We start from the raw sequence: 19,426 nt of genomic DNA, 5'->3' as shown, positions 1-19,426 counted from the left end.
TATGTGTGTATATATATATATATATGTATGTATATATATGTATGTATATATATATATATGTGTATGTATATGTATGTATATATGTATGTATGTATGTATATATATATGTATGTATATATGTATGTATGTATATATATGTATGTATATATATTAATTTCCCCCATCACCGTAGATTAACTTGTTTGTGGATTTTTTTTCCCTTTTTTGAAAAAAATACATTTATTTATTTTTATGGTTGGCCCCTTTTAGTGGGAAACGCATATTGGAGATTTATCCGAGTTTTCTGAAGAATTGGATTTAACACAGCTACCCTTCAAAAAAATAGCAGCCAATTTTCCCAATGCATTTCAGTTGGTTGGGCTGGGGGCAATTCTGGATTTTCGCTACTCGCGACCGTCTTTTAATAATGGACAAATTTATGTGAGCGTCTTTCCCCCAATGCGTTGATGACAAATGGTGTGAGGTTTTGAGCGAAATGTGCGTTTCAGCGAGCGGAACTTTAGTGTGTGTATTCAGTTTCCTACACGGACTCCTTTTTTTGTTGCTCCCACGTGGATTGCTTCTTCCTCTTGCTCGATTTCTCGACGTCTCGTGGCCTTTTTTTTTTTTTTGTCACCGTCGCTGTCGCCGTCGTCTTTCAGGGCTTTGAGTTGTGAGAACGTCGGCTTTGATGGCGGGAGGAGGTGGAAGTTGTTTGTTTAGCGGCTTCCGCTTTTTGGGACTTTACTGCAACCACGTGCCGCACGTGCTCCGCTATCACCGCAAACATCGGCAGTTCTACCTGGTCACGTCTGTCGGCAAATGTTTGCACACGTACAACGTAAGAACAAAACGTTTCGCTGCAAGCACCGATCGAGTTGAGAATGGGTCGATGACTTCTGTCTGTATTAAACAATGTCCTGCCTTCCTTCCTTCGTTCCTTTCATCCTCCTATCCTCCCTTCCTTGTCTCCTAGATCATCTCGCCTCTTTCCTTCTTGGCCTCATTTTTACCCTCCCTCCGTGTTTGGACGTACTCTTTACAACTTTGAAATGTTCGGAAAATGTCGCAATGACTTTGTTGGGGCTCTGACATCATCGTTGTTGTTTTTTTTTTTTTTAATGCTCCAGGTCAATCGTTTGGGCATCGTGGCCGTCAGTGAGTATTGTCTAAGTGTTTGATTTGGTTGCGCACAATGTGGGGCCGGATTGGCTGACGTTGTGCGATGCGGTCGCCTAGGCAACAGCCTCCAGGATGACATCACGTGCGTGGCAGCAGACAGGATGTTGACGTTTGCCGCCGCGGGTTCGCTCGTGTACGCCTTCGCTAGGAACAAAGAGGTGAGGCGGGGGGGGCGGGGCCTCGACATTGCGATGGGCGGGGTCTGCAGTGTTCTCTGTGCGCAGGTGGTGATGCGTTACGTCGGACACAAACGGGACGTGCGCCTGCTGCTCCCTTTCGGCGACCAGCTGATCTCGGCCGACGGCGGCGGGCTCGTCATCGTCTGGGACGTTCAAAGCGGCGGTGAGGGCGGAGCTTTCGCGATCGGCCGATTTGTGTGAAAAATGACGCGTTCGGAATATTTGATCGATCGTGGGGCTTGTGCGTCTGTCTGCGTGTTTGTTTGTGCCATATGTGACGCGTTGCGTCGTGGTCTTCCTCCGGCAGACGCGTACGTGCAGCTGCACTTTGACCCCGCCACCTTCGAGGTGTCGGCCATGATGCACCCCAGCACGTACCTCAACAAAGTCCTGCTGGGAAGCTCCCAGGGTGCGTTGCAGCTGTGGAACCTCAAGACCAGGTTAGCGCGCTAGCGCGCTCAGCCGCCGTCTCAGCTCAAGCAACAGCCGGCATTGGCGGATGCCAAATGCAAATGAACATCTGCACAGTGCGGCCCGCAAAAATGCTTTTTCCATGGCAAAATTATTTTGATCGGCGCTCAATTACTTGGGCATGTTCCGAAAATGTTCTCATTGCATAATTTCGGTTTTCCCACAAGTCTTTCCAAATGAGAACCTGAAGGCAAATTTATGCTGAACATTTTGCGCATTGGTGATGTTGATCTCGTTGCGATCACCTTGAAAAAAACAAAACATTACACGTCTAGTGTAAGCAGTGCACATCAGCGGGCGGCATTCAAAAAGAAAAAAACCAACAAAAACGTGCCTTGATGCAAATTCCTCAATGAAATGGATGCATGGCCCCGCCTTACAATCATCACACTAACTTTGTGTGTGTGCGTGTGTGTTGCGCTTGCGTCCAGCAAGTTATTGTACACGTTTGCTGGCTGGTCGGCAGCTGTCACCGCACTGCAGCAGGTGAGTGGGGGGGGGGGGGGGTATTTTTTTGGCTCGTCCATTTTGGCAGTTGGTTTGGGCTAATGAGCGAAAGTGAATCCGGGACAGAGCCCGGCGGTGGACGTGGTGGGCGTCGGCACGGCAACGGGTCGCATCATCGTTCACGACATCCGATTGGACGAGACGCTGATGGCCTTCACGCAGGACTGGGGACCAATCACGTCGCTGGCTTTCCGGACAGGTGAGCGTGTGCGTGCATACGCGCGCGCTCGGCGGTCACGTGTGCGTTCGTCATGTGCGATGCCGTGCGTGACCTGTGACCCCCGCAGACGGGCCGCCCACGCTGGCGGCGGGAAGCCCTCAAGGTCACGTGACCTTGTGGGACCTGGAGCGGCAGCAGCTGGCGGCCCAGCTAAGACACGCCCACAAGACGGCGGTGAGCGCCAGCTTCGTGCACGGCGAGCCGCTTCTCATCACCACCGCCGCCGACAACGCCGTCAAGGTCGGCGCCGCCGCCGCCGCCGCCGACAGCAAGCGCGGCCGACCTTGGGACAGCCGAGCGCCTCGAGCCTTTCCCTCGGTTTGTCTTCAGGTGTGGATCCTCGAGCGGGAAGGAGGAGGAGCCAGGTTGCTGAGAAACCGGCAGGGTCACAGTGCCCCGCCCACCACCGTCTGTCACCATGGCAACGACGGCAAAAACATCCTCAGCGCGGGTAAGTGCGAACGAGGACGACGACATTTCCGTTCCGACGGTCAAACGAAGACGTCTTCCCCTACAGGCCAAGACGGGACACTGCAGTCTTTTTCCACCGTCCACGAGCGATTCAACAAGAACCTTGGACACGGTCTGACTCCGCCCACCCACACCTTGGTCACCACCTGATTGCTTCTTCAACTGTGTGCATGTTTGCGTGTGCGCACACATGCGCGTCACGCATGTGGCTTTTGTCTGCGTCTTTAGGCTCCGTCAATAAAAAGAAAGAGCAGAAGAAGAAGAAGGGCTTGTCGTATGAGGAGCTGCGGCTGCCCGCAATCACCGCCTTCTCCTGCGGTTAGCGCGCGCACGCACGCACGCACGCACGCACGCACGTCACCTCAGAGTCAAGATGGCCGACGTGACGCAGGCGTTGATCGTGTGCATCGACAGCTGCGTCCCGCCAGTCCGACTGGGACGGCATTGTGGCGTGCCACCGCGGTCGCCTGGCCACCACCACCTGGAACTACCAGCGCTGCACCATGGGGGCGCACCACCTCAGACCACCGGGGGGCGGCAGCGACGCTGTCGCCACGGTAATCGCGGCGCTAATGCAGCCGCCGGCGCCGGCCTCTGCGCACTCACGCCACTTCCTGTCTCCTGCCCCAGGCCGTTGACATCACTTCCTGTGGAAACTTTGCGCTTGTGGGGTCTTCGTGCGGCCGCGTCGACGTTTACAACCTGCAGTCGGGACTTCATCGCGGCTGCTACGGCGACGAGCAGAAAGGTGAAGCGCTCCTCCGCCGTGGGCGGTTTCCCCCTCCGTTAACTCCGCCCTTTTGCCCAAAGCTCACAAGGGCGCGCTGCGGGGCGTGGCCACCGACGCGCTCAATCGGCTGACTCTCACCGCCGCGTCTGATTGGCTGCTCAAGTTCTGGCGCTTCAAGAGCCGCAAACAGGAAGAGCAGATGGAGCTGACTGCGGCGCCCGCTAGCATGAAGCTGCACAGGGACAGGTTAGCTGACGCCTAGCGTGGAGCTACATGCAGAGGCGCAGAAAAGACATTGCAGACGCTCGCTCGCTCACACACGACGAGCAAGTAGTTGTCACCTCCGACAAAGCCAAAAAGCGAGCGAGCGCGTTGGCGCAATGCGGGCTGACGAGACGCCTCCCTCCCTCCCTCCCTCCCTCCCTCCCTCCTTCCTGCCAGCGGCATGCTGGCGCTGGCTCTGGACGACTTGACTCTGATGATCGTCGACGTGGAAACCAAGCGAGCGGTCCGCAAGTTTGCCGGTCACCGCGGCAACACCAACGACATGGTGAGCGACTCGCTCGCTGCAAAGCCGTATTACGCATGGCTGCAACTTTGCCTGCAGCTTTTGTCCGCCTTTTGTCAGACTTTCAGCCCGGACGGTCGCTGGCTGATCAGCGTCGGCATGGACTGCACCGTTCGCACGTGGGACCTCCCGTCCGGAAGGTGAGAGCCCGACTGCCCCCCCCCCCCCCCTCCAGAAACAAAAGCGCGTACAAATGCTGTGGCCTGCGCAGCCTGGTGGACTGCTTCCTGGTTTCCATGGCGCCGGTGGGCGTGTCCATGTCCCCGACCGGAGACTTCCTGGCGACCTCGCACGTGGACAGCCTGGGCGTTTGCTTGTGGTCAGCCGCCGCGCTTTCACTTTGTACTCGCGCAAATGACGGCGGCCAATCACACGGCGGCTCTCCTCCTCAGGACCAATAAAAGCCTGCGCGGGCCGGCTTGGCTCCGCCCGCTCCCGGCCGACCACCGGCCGGAGGAGGAGGCTCTGCCGATGGGAGGGGCGCCGGAGTCCGAGCGGGAAGTGACGTCGGAGGGGGAGGAGGGGCCCGACGACGACTACGCCTCGGCCGAGCAGTTGGGGGCGGAGCTGGTGACGCTCTCGCGGCTGCCCGAGTCCAGATGGAAACATCTGCTGTGCCTGGACGCCATCAAGGTACGCCCGTCGCGGCGGGACAGGTGTCGTCGCGCGCGGCACATGATTGTCACGTGACCAAACAACAGTCCGGCATCTCGCGTGACAAACGCTCATACGAGACGGCGCACGTGACGGTGATTCCGGGGTTGCCGCGGCCCGGGGGTCGGGGACCCCTGCTGTACGGCCACAGCAAACTTGGATTGTATTGTCATGCCCTTGTTTTCAGAGAAGGAACAAAGCGGTGACGCCGCCCACGGCCGCAGCGTCGCCGGCGCCCTTCTTCCTGCCCACCGTGCCGGGCCTCACGCCGCGCTTCTCCCTACCGCAACAGCAAACGCAGGTTAGCGCTCGTCGCGCCGTTGACGGGCAGCAACGTTTAGATAAGATAAGATAAGAATGCCTTTATTGATCCCACAGTGGGGAAATTTTCATTTCATTAGCGCACCCATATTAATCGCCGCGTCTGTGTGTGTGCGTGTGTGTGTCTCAGTCAAAGGTGTTGAGCTGCAGTCTGCCCTCTCAGAGGTCAAAGTTCAGCTGCGCTCTGGAGGCGGCTCTTGACGCGGGCTCGTGTGAGCGCATTGACACAAAACTGCCTTGCCGCGTTTGTTTTGATTCCATCGCGAACATTTTTCTTTCTTCGTTTTGATCCACTCAGTCGCAGTTCCCGCGGAGCTGTTGAAGACTTTGGGTCCCTCCGCCGTGTCCGTCGAGCTCGCCGGTCTGTCGCCCGAAGGGGGCGGAGCCGGCGGCCTCCTTTTGGCCTTCATTGGCATGATTGACAGCATGCTGGCCAGCGGCCGAGACTTTGATCTGGCGCACGCCTACCTGTCGCTCTTTCTCAAGGTAACGTGGCGACTGTTTTAGGAATGTAATAGCTGCGTGCGTGCGTGATCTCTGTGTAGCAATTAGTGAGTGAGAAATGACGAGTAAATGATTCCAAATGCGCATGCAATGCAATGTCATTTCCTACTCCCCATGAATTGAATCGTACCTTTTCTCGAGATGGAGATTTTCATCCGGCATGTAGGAAGGGATTGGCCACACGGCCAATCGGATGTGACACATTTTGCCCTCCTGTTAACAGCTTCACCTTCGCTCGCTGGCTCAGGATGCCGTCGCCGTGGAAGCGTTGGTCCGCCTCTCCTCGCGGCTGGAGGCAGGGTGGGCGGAGCTACGGGCGTCCTTCAATCAATCGCTTTGTTTGTTGACGTATGCCAAGAGTGCACTTTTGTGAACACGCACTCAGGCTTTTTAAATATCAATCTTCTGCTTTGTTTACAATAAAAAAAATCAAATAAAAGTTTGTTTGTGACTTCAGTGTTTTTATAAATCCTCGTGAACGCCAGACAAATGGCTTCATGCTAACGTTTTTCAGCCCGGACATTTCAACATGAATATTGTCAAGAAATGAAGGCTTTTATGCGTGCGGAAACTATTAACGGTCGTCAGCGGTCATGATTCGGGAGACGGCAAGAGCGCATTTCAGTGGTTTGCTTTTGAGGAACAAATTGCAGAATGACGAGCATCAGTATTTGAATTAGATATCAATTTTTAATTCATCCGTTTAAGGCAATGGCAAATGTCAAGGGAAATTGAGATGAACAATTACTTGTTTCATCGATGCCAGAAAAGACCGACATGCAAAGAAGAATGAAATCGAGTTTTAAATGTCGAAAATGATAGAATTGCACATGGTTGATGTTACTTTTGTCTGGACCATTTTTTTTTTTTTTTTTTTTACAAAATATAGACCACATAGTATTCAGGCAATCCAATTAACATCTTTACATACATATACAACACTCAATTTAGAACAAGAACTACAATAAAATAAAAATAAGAGAATAAATTCACTTTTCAAAACAAAGATATCCGTGAGTTACTCTCTCTGAGTGTATAGCAATTATTGATTGACATTTATTAATTAACTCAAGAGACTTAAAATAATTATCTACCTCAATCAAAAAGAATTTAAATGACGGGGTAGAATTTCGAAGTTACATTACATTAAATTACATTTACGGATGTAAAATGTTCCCGACAAAACATAAATGAACTATAGTACACAGGTTTTTATCTTTAGATTCAAACAGAGAAATAATTAGTTTACCATTCAATGTAATCTTGTAGGTAGTGTTACACAATATATATAGTTCTCAAAATCTTTCCAAAATGTAACACTTACGGGTCAGAAAAAAAAAATGAATGAGTCACACTTTCAGATTCAACATTGCAAAAAGAACACTTATTATCAATATCTGTAAAACGTGAAATATATATATTAGTTTGGTGTATATTATGTAGAATTTTTAAATGTATATTATTTGAAATGAAGAATTTAAACGGAACAAGCCACGCTTTACTCCAGTTCATATTCCAAAATTGAGCATTCCCCCCAAAAAATTCCACGAGGGATTATTTTCTTAATTTTACACAGACATTCGCCAATGTTTTTATTGGTACATTTACTACTTAAAATGTACTTTTGTCTGAACAAGTTGTCTCCAACGCAAACCATTTCCGCGGCATCGGACGTCACTTCCGTACACACACAAGATGGCGGCGTCCTTGTGGACGGTGTGCGGCCGGAGGATGTGCAGGTACAGTACTTGAATTTTGGGCTATTTGTATTGTTCTGAAATCTTTCAGCAAGTTGCAATGGGGCGCAAGGGTGCGCTTGAAGTTGCGACGTCTTGAACGCGCGACGCAGCAAGTGTGGACGCGTGACACGTCCACGCGCGCGTCATCGATTTGATGGAAACGGCCCGGCTTCCACTTTTGCCTCGTGTTTTTTTAAACTAACACTTGGCGCTATTTTTGAAACAACGATTTCTTTTCATCGTCTTGATCGTCATGTTTTTTTCGCGGGACGTCGGTGGGATGGATGATCAAGCTGTCGGTTGGTCGAGACTGAGTGTCGCCGTTCTCGCTCCATTCCATCACTGTGCACTTTGCAACAACAACAAAAAGTGGCTGAAAAACCACTCAAGAGACCTTTAGTTGTAATGAAACATCGAAAGCGCCCGCTGTCTTCGGATCGGAGGCCAAACGCCTCCTTTGGGCCGCCTCGATCTCGGCAACACTACTCAACACTCAAGCGTTGTGTGGACTTCGGCCGCAAGTTTCACGCAAACTATTTTTGCGAACATTCCAAAATGGAATTGCACAATGCGGCCACGCCCAAAATGCTAGCCAATCCAAATGCACCGAAGCTTTCATGCAGTCGGAAAATCCATTTGCGAGCTATAAGTGAGCCATGTCAGGCACAACCGGTTTCACGCATGAAACGCAAAACTGAATGCATGAAACACAACTTGGGCAAAACTTGGGCGCTCACAACATGAAGTGTGCACACAAAACACTCCTGAAACACTAAGCTTGTCTTTTCCTGTGCGAGCTGAATGCTGTCACACAATGGTGGGAAATGCCATCGACGGTCAAGCGAAAACGAGCAATAGCACTGGAATGGGGTGTCACTATGCTAATGCGAAGGCTAACGCGGATGTTTCAGATTTCGCCCCGTGAGCTGCGGCCAGCGACGCTTCTTCAACTCTGGTAAGTTTAAGGGGGGTAAAAAAAAAAAAAGTCTTTTTCTTTTTTTTTTAATTTGAAATTAGCAATCTCAAAAGGAGGCGGGCCAGACCCGGGGCCAATCAGCTGTCTCCTTTCTAACAGGGCGCGGCTTCCTGCTGCGTCCCCGGCCCCTCCCCCTCCTGGTGGTTACGGGAGGCGGTTACTATGGTTACCAGCATTACAAGAGGCGGGACCGGGAGGACGGAGCCCCGCCTGCACTGGCCACGCCCACGCAGGTGAGAAGCTGCTGCTTTAGGGTGGGGGAGCGGAGCCTTGTGGGCGGGGCCCCGCGGGGATCGAAACACCCGAGTGAGTCTTGGCGCCGGAGCGGGACGCGCATGGCCGGCGGCGGCCGGCGCGGGGCGCGTTGTAGTCGCGACGCAACGTGTAGTAAGCGTGACCCGCTGCTGCGAGGGAAGCGGAGGAGGAAGGGTGGGGCGAGCCGTAGCTTGCCTCAGGTAACGGAAAAACACTTGTGTGCATTTTTGATCAGCCATGCTGCGACCATCGTTGTTATTTCCATTGATTTGAAAGCTTGAAGCATAATAGCAAAACAAAATATCTCTGTGAGGTGCAGCTATTATTTGGCTCCATTTGGCTTTGCTCTGCTCACATTGTAAACTGTAGTATGCGCGCGGTTTGAAATGGCCCGGCCCGCTGAGCGACATGGGGGTCGAGGCCGCGATGGTGGCTAACCGTTAGCCGGCCGCACGGACTTCGTTGCGTGCGGACGTGGCCCCGCCCCCCGGCGCCGCTGGCCCATTGCGCTCCTCCCTGGCCCCGCCCCCTGTTGACGGGCTGCGCGTCCCGCAGGTGGCGCTGTATCGCTCCTTGCCCACTCGCCTGCTGTCTCGAGCGTGGGGTCGCGTCAACGGGGTGGAGCTTCCCACGTGGCTCCGCAAACCCGTCTACTCGCTCTACATCTGGACCTTTGGAGTCAACATGCAGGTGAGAGCACGACGCGTTATTACTTTTGCCGGCGTTTGCCTCGACGCGGCGCCCCCTTGTGCTCAGCGCGCCGTGCCGCCTCGTCCGATAGGAAGCGGCGGTGGAGGACTTGCGCCACTACCGCAACCTGGGAGAGTTTTTCCGCCGCCGTCTCAAGGAGTCGGCGCGGCCGCTTTGCTCCGCCTCCTGCCTGGTAAGCTCCTCCTTGTCCAGCGCTCGGAACCGCGCAAGCCGCCCGCTGACGGCTGTCGACGTGTGGCGCCAGGTGTGTCCGGCAGACGGCAGGATCGTCCACTTGGGTCGCGTTTTCAATTCCGAGGTGGAGCAAGTGAAGGGCGTCACGTACAGTCTGGAACACTTCCTGGGGCCGCAAGAGGGACGCAGCGACCGTGAGAGCCAGCGCAGCCACCCACCCGCATGCGTCACAGCGCACCAGTGACTCCCAAACCCATCACCAGAACAAGCCGGCAACGTGACTGACTTTACGGGAAGTCCATTCGGAAGCGACTCCGGCGCTTCCGAATGGACTTTCGGTCAGCCGCCGATGCCCCAATTGACTGCGGTCGTGACTCGCAAGCGGCTCCGGTAGTGACGCTCGCGTTGACTCCTGTATTGACTCATAGATTGACTCCAAATGTGGAAGTGATGTGAACAAGTGACTCCAGTAGTGACTCTTGAAAGGACTCCCATAGTGATCGCTGTCATGACTTAGCGAGCGACTCCGAACGTGACTCCTCGAATTGACTCATAACGTGATCCTCTCAGCGACCCCGGCCGAGTCGTCGTCGTCGTCTTTCCGGGACGGCCTCCTGACGAGCGGCGACAACGACCTGTTCCACGTGGTCGTCTACTTGGCCCCCGGCGACTATCATCGCTTCCACTCGCCTGCCGACTGGACGGTGGCGCTCAGGCGACACTTCACAGGTCAGAGGGCGCCGTCGCTTCCTGTAGTCGTCCGCGTGGCGCATTTATTGCGGGAAGGAGTGCGCGTGCGTTAATGAGGTCAAGGCGCGCGCGCGTTTCAGGTTCGTTGATGTCGGTCAGTCCGGGCGTGGCGGGCCGCGTGAAGGCGCTCTTCTGCCTGAACGAGCGCGTGGCCCTGAGCGGCCGATGGCGCCACGGCTTCTTCTCCTTGACGGCCGTGGGCGCCACCAACGTGGGATCCATCCGCATCTACTTTGACCAAGTCAGTCGGCCGGCCGGCGCCTGCACACTCGCGCATTCTCAGAAAGCCCTTCCCCCCCCCCCCCCAACTCAATGTAAGCCCTGAACAGACTCTCGCAATAGTTGTTGTGCTAGCTTCAGCTACGCCGTCGTTTGAGTGCAGCGGAGAGAAAGTGTGCAAAGAACGCACTGTGATGCCCCGCCACGTGGGCAAGGAGAGCCGCTCGTGCACGTAGAGACGTTTATTGAAGAAAAACAAACGCAGGAAGCCGAGAGTGGCGCCGAACAAGCCGCGTGGTAAACGCTGCGGCCTTGCTGGGCCCCGCCCCGCCCCACCCCGCCCCTTAAAGACACACATCCAACACACTCATCGAAAAAGGAAACACGGAGGGGACGCTAACGCGTCCGTAAAGCTAACGCGTGGCACGCTCTGTCCTATTTGTGCCGCTTTCAGGAGCTGCAGACGAACGCGCCCGGCGACAAAAAAGGCCATTTCCACGACCTGCGTTATGCGGCGGGGGCGGAGCCGCCCAAAGAGGGCGTGGCACTGCAGCGGGGCCAGGCGGTGGGCGAGTTCAATTTGGGCTCTACCGTGGTGGTCCTCTTTGAAGCCCCCAAAGGTTTTACCTTCAGCGTCAAGCCGGGACAAACGGTCAGGGTGGGCGAGGGGCTGGGTAGCCTCTGACGGCCCCTGACGGCCTCTGACGGCCTCTGACGGCCCCTGACGGCCCCTGACGGCCCCTGACGGCCCCTGACGGCCTCTGACGGCCTCTGACGGCCTGAGCGGCCTGAGCGGCCTGAGCGGCCGTCGCCGACGGCAACGTCGACTTGGGGGCGGGCAAAGGAAGTCTGGAGGACGTATTGGCAGAAATCTTGGAAACAGTCCAAGTCCTGGTTTTTGTTTTATTTCCAGGTGGAAGAGGAAAATACCGTCTCAAATACCGCCTTGTGATTTAAGCCCCGCCCCTACAAGACTTTCTCCAATCATGAGCTGCAGTTTGCTTGAGTTGGACAGTGGACCCCCACGCTTTTGCAGATTTTTTGGGGATGGAACCTCCCCTCCGTTATTTGCTGTCTAACTCATTTGCATTTTCACTTAATTGCACTGCTGATTTGCAAATAAAAAAAGTGAATGATGGCAAATTTCAGTGAATGGCAACGATTATTCAAATTTTTTTTTTTTTTACGGAATCCCCCCTCCCCCTTGCTGCCAATTCTTTGACTGATCCTCCACAGGTTTTATTGGGTTCATTATTTGCATATTTGGGGGGTGAATCTATCCCTGTTTTTCTCAGAACCCACTCCCCTTTTTTTTTTTTCTTCTTCCTTTTCGGATGTTTTTTTTTATATGTGAACATTTGTATTGAATTCATTTCAAGCAAAAATGAAAGTTGGTACCACAAACTGCCTTCCGCTCGTAAAACAAAAACAAGCCAACCAAAAGTCCTTTTTTCAATGCATTTGTAATCGGCGCCAACTATTTTCAGCTTTTCGCTGTTGGCATCCCGACTGGGTCCTTCTCCTCTGCGAAGAGAGGGCGGGACTCCACTGTAGCGGAGTTTGACGAGCCGGCTTTACTCGGAGACTTTTAGTCAATCCGATTGAAGATGTTTGGTGGTGACCGATTCCGCTGCGACGCTTCAACGGTGATGAGACCCCGGCCCTCGTTTTAGCCCCGCCCCGGGCAGCAGCAGCAACACAGCCAATAGGAGAGCGGCCTGCAACAGTTGCCATGGCGATGAAAGCGCGGCTCCGCGAGGCCTCCGTGCGACCACGCGTCGGCGTCCGCCACGTCCTTGGCCGCCCACGCGGTCTTCCTGTCGCCGGCCGCCGCCCCCCTCGCTGCTCGACTCCGCCTCGGCGATGCAGGGGGCGGACCCGACGTCAGTCTTGAGGGCCAGGAAACAGATCAAGTCCAGGTCCAGCGCGGCAGCGCCCCCGCGGGGGCGAGGCGTGTTCTGCCGGCACTGAGGACACGGGATCCACACCTGACCAAGACCAAATGGGAAGCAAGGTGCATGGTTGCTTGACGTCCGGCCCAAGTAGTGCATTATATATATCTATATTATATATATATATATATATATTTTATATGTATATTATATTTATATATATATATTATATATATATTTATATATATTATATATTATATATATATTGTGTATGTATATGTATATTGTATAAAGTGGAGTTGACTTGGGGGGGGGGGGGGGGGGGGGGGAAGATGCCGGCCCCACTTGCTGTGACGAGGAAGTCACCTGCTCGTTGATGACGGCGTCCAGTCGCTTGACGCACGCCTGGCAGAAGGTGTGGCCGCAGTGCAGCCGCCGGGGCAACCGCGACGCCAGGTCGTAGCGGCCGAAGCACACGATGCAGCGCGGGGATGCCGCCGCCGAGCTGCCGCGCGCCTCTCCCCTTTCCTTCGACATTTTCATCTGAAGGTACACACGCGCAAGCTTATGACTGCTTGTCATACTAGCAGATTGATGTTGATTTATGCCAGGGCAGCACTCAGCAGGACTGGAAAGAGATGCAGCGGCGTTAAGTGCAGGAAGAAGCAGAGAAGGACCCCTACCAAGCTCAAGTAATCATTCGCACATCGCATGGAGAAGTCAGCGCTGTGGAAAAGTATTGGCCCTGGTCTTCAATTCTTACTTTTTGTTGCATAGTTTCCACTTGAATGCTTTTAACGTCGTCGTCAAACACAGTTAACCCAAGTTAACATCAAATGCGCATTTTAAAGGGGGGCCGGGGGGGGGCAAATGAAGCTCGTGCTTTCATCAATCGCAGCAAGTCATCCGCATCCTGAGGAAGCAAAGCCACCCCAGAGCATCAAACTAGCACCACCATGCTATGATGTTCTTGTTGTGAAATGTCGTGCTACGTTGACGCCAAGTGCAACGAGAAACACTCCTTCCAAAGAGTTCGACTTCCGTCTTGACAGTCCGTACAATTTTCTCTTGGCAATCATTCAGATTTTGTTTTTGGCAAAACTAACGTGAGCCTTCGTGTTCTTTTTGCTCAGAAATGTTGTTTTTTTTTCATTACCTTGGCATTGAACAAGTTCAAAAGTGCATTTGACGTTGCCTGGCGTATACATTTGTTTGATCATCTTAAAGTGCAAATCAGCAGCCCAAAACCTTCTTTCCAATCATATATTCTGTGCAGCGCCACAGAGAATTCAGATGAATATCACCTTTGTGGAATAGGAATGAAGCAGCAAAATGCGGCCATTTTGAGCCGCCCCAGGGGACGGCCATTTTGCACCTGAACCCGCCTGGCGCTGTGATGTCATCTTCAGTGGACAGCAAGCAGCAAAATGGCCGCCCACCGCCATGGATCGAAAGGGCTTCATTCCTATTCCGCAAACGAAATGTTCATTCCAATGTCGTCGTGTTTACAGGAGCGTATGCTTGGAAAGTCCAAAAGCTTGGCCTCAACATTTATGCATAAAATAGAGAAGAGGGAAAATACTTTTCCAGGGCACTCTATATGCCTCTGAGTAAAGGTTGATGCTGTTGATATGCACGCACACACACACGCACGCACGCACGCACGCAAGCAGTATTTTCGATGACTTTGAAGTATTTTGGTGTTTAGGATGCAGTTCAAAAATGTGTTGTTATGAGCTGAAGCACATGTCAAGCATGTGCCATTGGTACAAAAATGGTTTCATCATATTCAGCTTTTGAACATGGAGCACATCCAAAAAGCAAACAGCGATGAGGGCGGGGCCTGCCCAAAACATACCTCATGATGTCACATCCTGTCGGTTTTGGGCTGGGATCTTCTTTATTCACAACGAGTCTCGTCTAGGTTGCTCGTCGTCGTCGTCGTCGTCGTCGTCGTCTCCAGCGTCACTTCCTGCTCGCCTCCACGCCACTTTTGTCGGATTTGGATGAAATATTCAAGACGGCTTTTCTATTGGCTCCCGCTGTCGCTTATCAGGTTGCACCAGTGGGCAGCGGTTGCCTAGCAACAGGACTCCACGCTGCGCTTAGGTCACTTGTGATTGGACGCGTTCGTTTAGTGTCACGTTCACGCGGGCCTCACATGCAAGTTGATCATTTTTCACATTCATGACAACCCCCCCCGAAAAAAGATGTATGTATCCTTGCCTTTGTTTTTCCACCTATTTAGTTTTTACACATTTTCATAGTTTAATATAGAGAGTGATGTTAAAAACTATGTAAAAAGTGTGTGTGTGTGGGGGGGCTGATGATCTTGATGTGCTGCTATCTAACTACTCTATTTTCAAAATACATTTAAATAAAAATCATGAAAAATGACTATTTCATTTTCATGAGTCAAATTTTATTTGTTTTAATAATAAGTATTTATTATAATTTATTGTCAAGTTTTTATAAATATGAAAATCAGCAATATTGTTTAATATTCAAATCTCTAAAAATACTTTGATGCTAACATTTTTTGGGTGGGGGTGGTGAATTTCCATTCCAATTTTGCAGAAGCATATATTTATTGCTGCCACACCAGAAAAAAAAGTAAAATAGTCAGATTAATTTCACGTTTTAACGTAAAAGTTAGCATGTTTTGACATGAAACGTACCATGTAATAATGAGCCAATTATGTCACATTGAACGTGAACTTGATCACATACTAATGTGACATTTTTGGGGGGCTGTTTGCACGTTCTCCCCGTGCCTGCCTGCGTGGCTTTCCTCCGGGTACTCCGGTTTCCTCCCACATTCCAAAAACATGCATGGTTGGTAAGTTGATTGGACTCTCTAAATTGCCCCTAGGTGTGATCGTGAGTGCGGATGTTTGTCTCTGTGTGCCCTGCGATTGGCCGGCAACCAATTCAGGGTGTCCCCCGCCTACCGCCCGAAGACAGCTGGGATAGGCTCCAGCGCGCCCCGCCACCCTTCTGAGGAGAAGCGGTAGAGATAACGGATGGATGGAAGTAAATGGTAAGGACTTTGACTTTGGCTTTTCTCCCACCAAGTTCGTCGCAGCGCTTGAACACCGACCGTCCGTTCGTTCACGTCCTGATGACGCGGCATCCGGAGCATGAGTATCTTGCTCAAGGACACTTGGACATGGAAGCCACAACCGATGGGTTGGAAGACGACCGCTCCTGAGCACCTGAGCCATGCTGCCTCCAAGTGGTGAGATCCAGTCGGCCCACATTTTAATGACTTACTGATATAGTGTCAGCATAAATGTTTACAGATGTGGGTTAGAAGAGGTTATCAGCAAGAAATACAATTCGATATGTGCTGTAAAAAAAAAACAACAAAAAAAAAACTATATTCATGTACAAACCAGATATTGTCATTTTCTACACCGACGATGAGAAAACATTTGATCACATGCAAGTGTTCCTCGAAACGGGAAGACACTTTATGTATGAAAGACTGAACAAGGTTGTTAGTTGTTGCCTTGACGACGACCTTGGGGCGTGGCCTCCTCCACTTTATGTTGACCTTCATCAACCTCGCTTGACCTCGGCTCTGTTCCAGTTTGGGTCAAAGTTTGTCAAATCGTTTCAACATCTTGAAGGTTAAAAAGTAGGGCCGAGCGATAAGACCTTTGTTGAAGGCCAATCCCTACATTTGGCACAATAAAATTCACATATAAGCCATTCATTTCAAAAATGTATTATGAATAAGACAACTTATTTTTGCGTACTGTAACACTTCTAACAATCAAAATACGAATTTCAGGCAGCGCATTTGAAGGTTTTTGTCTTTTAGTATCATTTAAATTTACAACAGAGGCAAAAATTTCCCCCGCTATATAACCCCCCCCCCCCCCCCCCCCCCCCGCAAAAAAAATAATCTTTGTCTTACATTGTGATGAATTCATGATGTAAAAAAAATATTCAGTATTCTTTTTGGGGGGGGAGGGGGGCGTTGGTGGGGTCACAATTTGAAAGGTCTAATATAAACTCATTCGGTCGATCGATCGGTCTGGCTAGAATAAAAATGCTCACAGTTGGCTTACATTCAAACATTACAATCCATAACATTTGAATAATAAAAGGAAAGCTCAGATAGCAAGTTCATTACTGGTAATTCTTTTTTTGTTTTGTTTTTTGTTAAAGAAATGACACCTTCAGTCTTTCATTTTCAGTTCTCCAAGAGTTAAACGGGAGGTTTGTTGGTTGTGTAAGGCTCGCTTTTAGCGGCTAGCCGGTAGCGGCAAGCTGATAGCGGCTAGATGTTAGTGGCTAGCTGTTATCGGCTAGCTGGTAGTGACTAGTCCTTAGTGGCTCGCTGTTAGCGACCAACCGTTTGCGGCTAGCTGCTAGCAGGTGACCCTAACAAAACAGTGGCCATTTCACTTCTCTTCAGTCGATGACGTCTTCCTTTCCCGGGGCCAATCAGTCACGGCGCGGCATCTGGCAGCGACATCACTTCCTCCTTCGGCATCGATAGCAGCAGGCGCAGCGCCCCCCGCCGCCCTCCTCGTCCGCCTCCTTCACCAAATACGGCGGCGGGGCCACGTAGGGGTTGAGGTCGTTTCCGTTGAGCGCCGCCGGATTAGCGATGACGGTAGCGCGGTCGGCCGACGTGCGCAGGTGGGCGCGGGGGATGGTCACCTGACCGTAGGGGTTGTCCAGCGACACGCGGATGTTGGACGACATGGCGCCGCCTGGCGAGCTGACGGCCAGTCAGAAAAGGGAGGAAAAATGTCACAAATGAATTTGTTTTGTCAGGATTTCATGATTCATCCACAATCACATATCAAATCGTTATTAAATAGAGTTGTTATAACTCCTCATGTTTAGGCAGTGAATAACAGAAAATGAAAAATGACTACACTGCGGGGAGAACTTGATTGATGTCAGATTACTCGTTTTCGCTTTAAGTATCCGCATCTGGTATCGGCAGCCTCCTCGAGTACCCGATGCATTGAATTACGGCCCGTATCGGCCTGACCCCAATGCCTTGTTATCGGTACTCACCGTCCCTAATTTTAATGATCAGAATAAAGAAACCTTTTTAATTTCCTTTATCAAAAAGAAAATGCACAAATTGATTCAGTGATTCAATTACTTGTTTGGTTTTGTCAGAAAACAGTCCAAAATATTGAACATTGTTGTTAACGTTTGACTACAAACTGAGCGTCCGTTATTGGTCACCCGTCTACGGCAGGCGTGGGCAGCCTTCCGTCGTCCGTCATTCGCCTTTTTTCCCGGGGGGGAAAAAAAATAGTACCCCGACTCTAGGCCGGTCGGCCTCTAATCTTAAACGGGCTTCCGTCGGAGTTTCCGACTGGACTTTCAGTCGTTGTAGCAACAGTCGCGGCGCCGCCGCCTAGGTTGGGCGGAGGTGCCTGGTCCGAGAGCAGCTGGCCAAATGTGGTCTCGGATTTGCGCAGCGCGCTGTTGTCCAACGATACGCTTGAGCGGGTCGTCGCGCGGCCTCGCTCGCCGCAGTCAAAGTCTCCTTGTCAATCCCATTTGAAGGAGAAAAGTGTGACTTGCCTGTCGAAGCTGACGTGTCTTCGGGACAAAAGTTGAGCTGTGGTCAAAACAATGGAAAACTCGCACTCGCGCTCGCGCTCCCCTTTGCTTTTTTTTTGTTTTTTTTGTCTGTGTTCAGCATGCTTGAAGCTCACTTGACCGGCCAAACCTGTCCAACTGGATGACACGCCTTCCTCGGAGTGAAGCCGCGCCCCCTTTTGCTCAACAGGTGGAATGTTGACAAAAATGAACACAATACATTCAAGGTCCCATCCCACACTGATTTTCTTTTTTTTTTTCATCATCTTTCATGTCCTCTTAGCGAGTTTGCAAGATAACCACGCTTGGAAATGCCCACGTTGGCATTTTGCAAGCTATTTGGAGTTGGTCTCATGGAATTTTCATTTGGAACAGGTTGCTTGGTCATTGATCTTCAATACAGTATGTGCTCTGCTCTGCTCTGCTCTGCTGGGTCGCTGTTGCCAATTTGAGATGGAAAACAGCTTTCCTCTGATTGGTAGCTGGCGAAACGGCCGCATCTTGTGGCCACCGTCTCTCTTGGTGGGGTTGAAGCCGTTTAGCAGGCCATCGGCGGGATTGCGGTCGGCCACGGCGCACTCCGAGGCGGCCGCGGCACCGCGTGTCCTCCCTTTTTGTATGAAGTCCCCCTACACGGTGACGCCCGGCAACTTAATTAATAACAACTCACTATTGTTCCTCGCCGCGAAAAATAGACTACAGAGGAAAGACGGATTACACGCATGGGCTTCCGACTATGATTGTAAGGTCCGGCTATTTCAAAATTGTTCCCGTCATTCGTCAGCAAAACGGGCATCTGTCAATGGCGGGTCGACGGACCGGTCCGTCGCATAGACAGAATGCCCAGCTCTGCCTTTTATCAGCTATTGCAAACAATCAGCATCGTGCACAGATCAATGCGTTTCACAGGCTCGTTTTGCCTTAATTTAAACAGTGTCAAAAATACATTTGGCATGGTTCTTTTCAAAAACACATGAATGCATTTCAGTAAGCACCACATGGCAGTATGTCTTAATGTATATCTGAACAATCTAAGCTGATAGCAGTATAAATAACTCCTTACGTTCGGTGTCATTTTTTTAAAGTTCGGTTGAGACAATTTTTGTTTGTTTGTTTTAACACAACACTACAATTAAAACCGATATATACTTTTCTTCTGCTTCTCTAATGGCGTTTTTTTCTATCAAATACTGCATTGCTGCCATAGACATATGAACATAGACAACCTATCTCACGGGTTGGGCCGCGCTGCTGCAATATCTGTCTGCGCACTGACTTGTAAACAAACTAGTCTATGGCACAATGACTCAAGACTTCGTTCAATTAGTTTAGCAGTGTTAACCA

At 51.3% G+C, this 19,426-nt stretch overlaps 4 protein-coding genes and 1 long non-coding RNA gene across 5 annotated transcripts; 3 read left to right on the top strand and 2 right to left on the bottom strand.

The window, feature by feature from the left end:
• Nucleotides 1–487: 487 nt before the first annotated feature.
• wdr36 (WD repeat domain 36) lies at nucleotides 488–6,219 on the top strand. The gene is made up of 22 exons (XM_086054374.1): nucleotides 488–820; nucleotides 1,110–1,137; nucleotides 1,219–1,319; nucleotides 1,386–1,503; nucleotides 1,648–1,780; nucleotides 2,243–2,297; nucleotides 2,385–2,517; nucleotides 2,606–2,778; nucleotides 2,869–2,989; nucleotides 3,056–3,121; nucleotides 3,238–3,327; nucleotides 3,424–3,566; nucleotides 3,640–3,757; nucleotides 3,820–3,985; nucleotides 4,181–4,289; nucleotides 4,368–4,447; nucleotides 4,519–4,626; nucleotides 4,700–4,940; nucleotides 5,149–5,262; nucleotides 5,413–5,494; nucleotides 5,581–5,768; nucleotides 6,010–6,219. The coding sequence occupies exons 1-22, from the start codon at nucleotides 671–673 to the stop codon at nucleotides 6,157–6,159; spliced, it is 2,667 nt and encodes an 888-aa protein (XP_085910500.1). The 5' UTR covers nucleotides 488–670; the 3' UTR covers nucleotides 6,160–6,219.
• A 1,216-nt stretch (nucleotides 6,220–7,435) lies between these two features.
• On the top strand, nucleotides 7,436–11,753 carry pisd (phosphatidylserine decarboxylase). Its single transcript, XM_086054412.1, has 9 exons — nucleotides 7,436–7,525; nucleotides 8,437–8,480; nucleotides 8,601–8,734; nucleotides 9,312–9,446; nucleotides 9,538–9,639; nucleotides 9,712–9,835; nucleotides 10,212–10,370; nucleotides 10,472–10,632; nucleotides 11,065–11,753. Exons 1-9 carry the CDS (start codon nucleotides 7,482–7,484, stop codon nucleotides 11,293–11,295), a joined length of 1,134 nt encoding a protein of 377 aa, XP_085910538.1. The 5' UTR covers nucleotides 7,436–7,481; the 3' UTR covers nucleotides 11,296–11,753.
• A 153-nt stretch (nucleotides 11,754–11,906) lies between these two features.
• rnf224 (ring finger protein 224) lies at nucleotides 11,907–13,178 on the bottom strand. The gene is given in 3 exon segments (XM_086054439.1): nucleotides 11,907–12,445; nucleotides 12,447–12,598; nucleotides 12,869–13,178. Coding segments are annotated over 3 exon segments (534 nt in total). The 5' UTR covers nucleotides 13,085–13,178; the 3' UTR covers nucleotides 11,907–12,279.
• LOC147135970 (uncharacterized) lies at nucleotides 12,843–14,848 on the top strand. Its single transcript, XR_015089937.1, has 3 exons — nucleotides 12,843–13,051; nucleotides 13,119–13,194; nucleotides 14,427–14,848. It is a non-coding gene; the product is annotated as an uncharacterized LOC147135970 (long non-coding RNA).
• An 880-nt stretch (nucleotides 14,849–15,728) lies between these two features.
• On the bottom strand, nucleotides 15,729–18,217 carry LOC147135969 (uncharacterized). Its single transcript, XM_086054440.1, has 2 exons — nucleotides 18,065–18,217; nucleotides 15,729–17,237 (listed from the first exon to the last, which is right to left on the bottom strand). Exon 2 carries the CDS (start codon nucleotides 17,219–17,221, stop codon nucleotides 16,988–16,990), a length of 234 nt encoding a protein of 77 aa, XP_085910566.1. The 5' UTR covers nucleotides 17,222–17,237; nucleotides 18,065–18,217; the 3' UTR covers nucleotides 15,729–16,987.
• Nucleotides 18,218–19,426: the final 1,209 nt, after the last annotated feature.

The sequence above is a fragment of the Filicampus tigris genome, chromosome 15 (assembly GCF_054856515.1).
Source record: "Filicampus tigris isolate MCC_2025a chromosome 15, RoL_Ftig_1.0, whole genome shotgun sequence".
NCBI classification, from domain to species: Eukaryota; Metazoa; Chordata; class Actinopteri; order Syngnathiformes; family Syngnathidae; genus Filicampus; species Filicampus tigris.
This window is presented reverse-complemented; position numbering and strand designations above follow the sequence as displayed.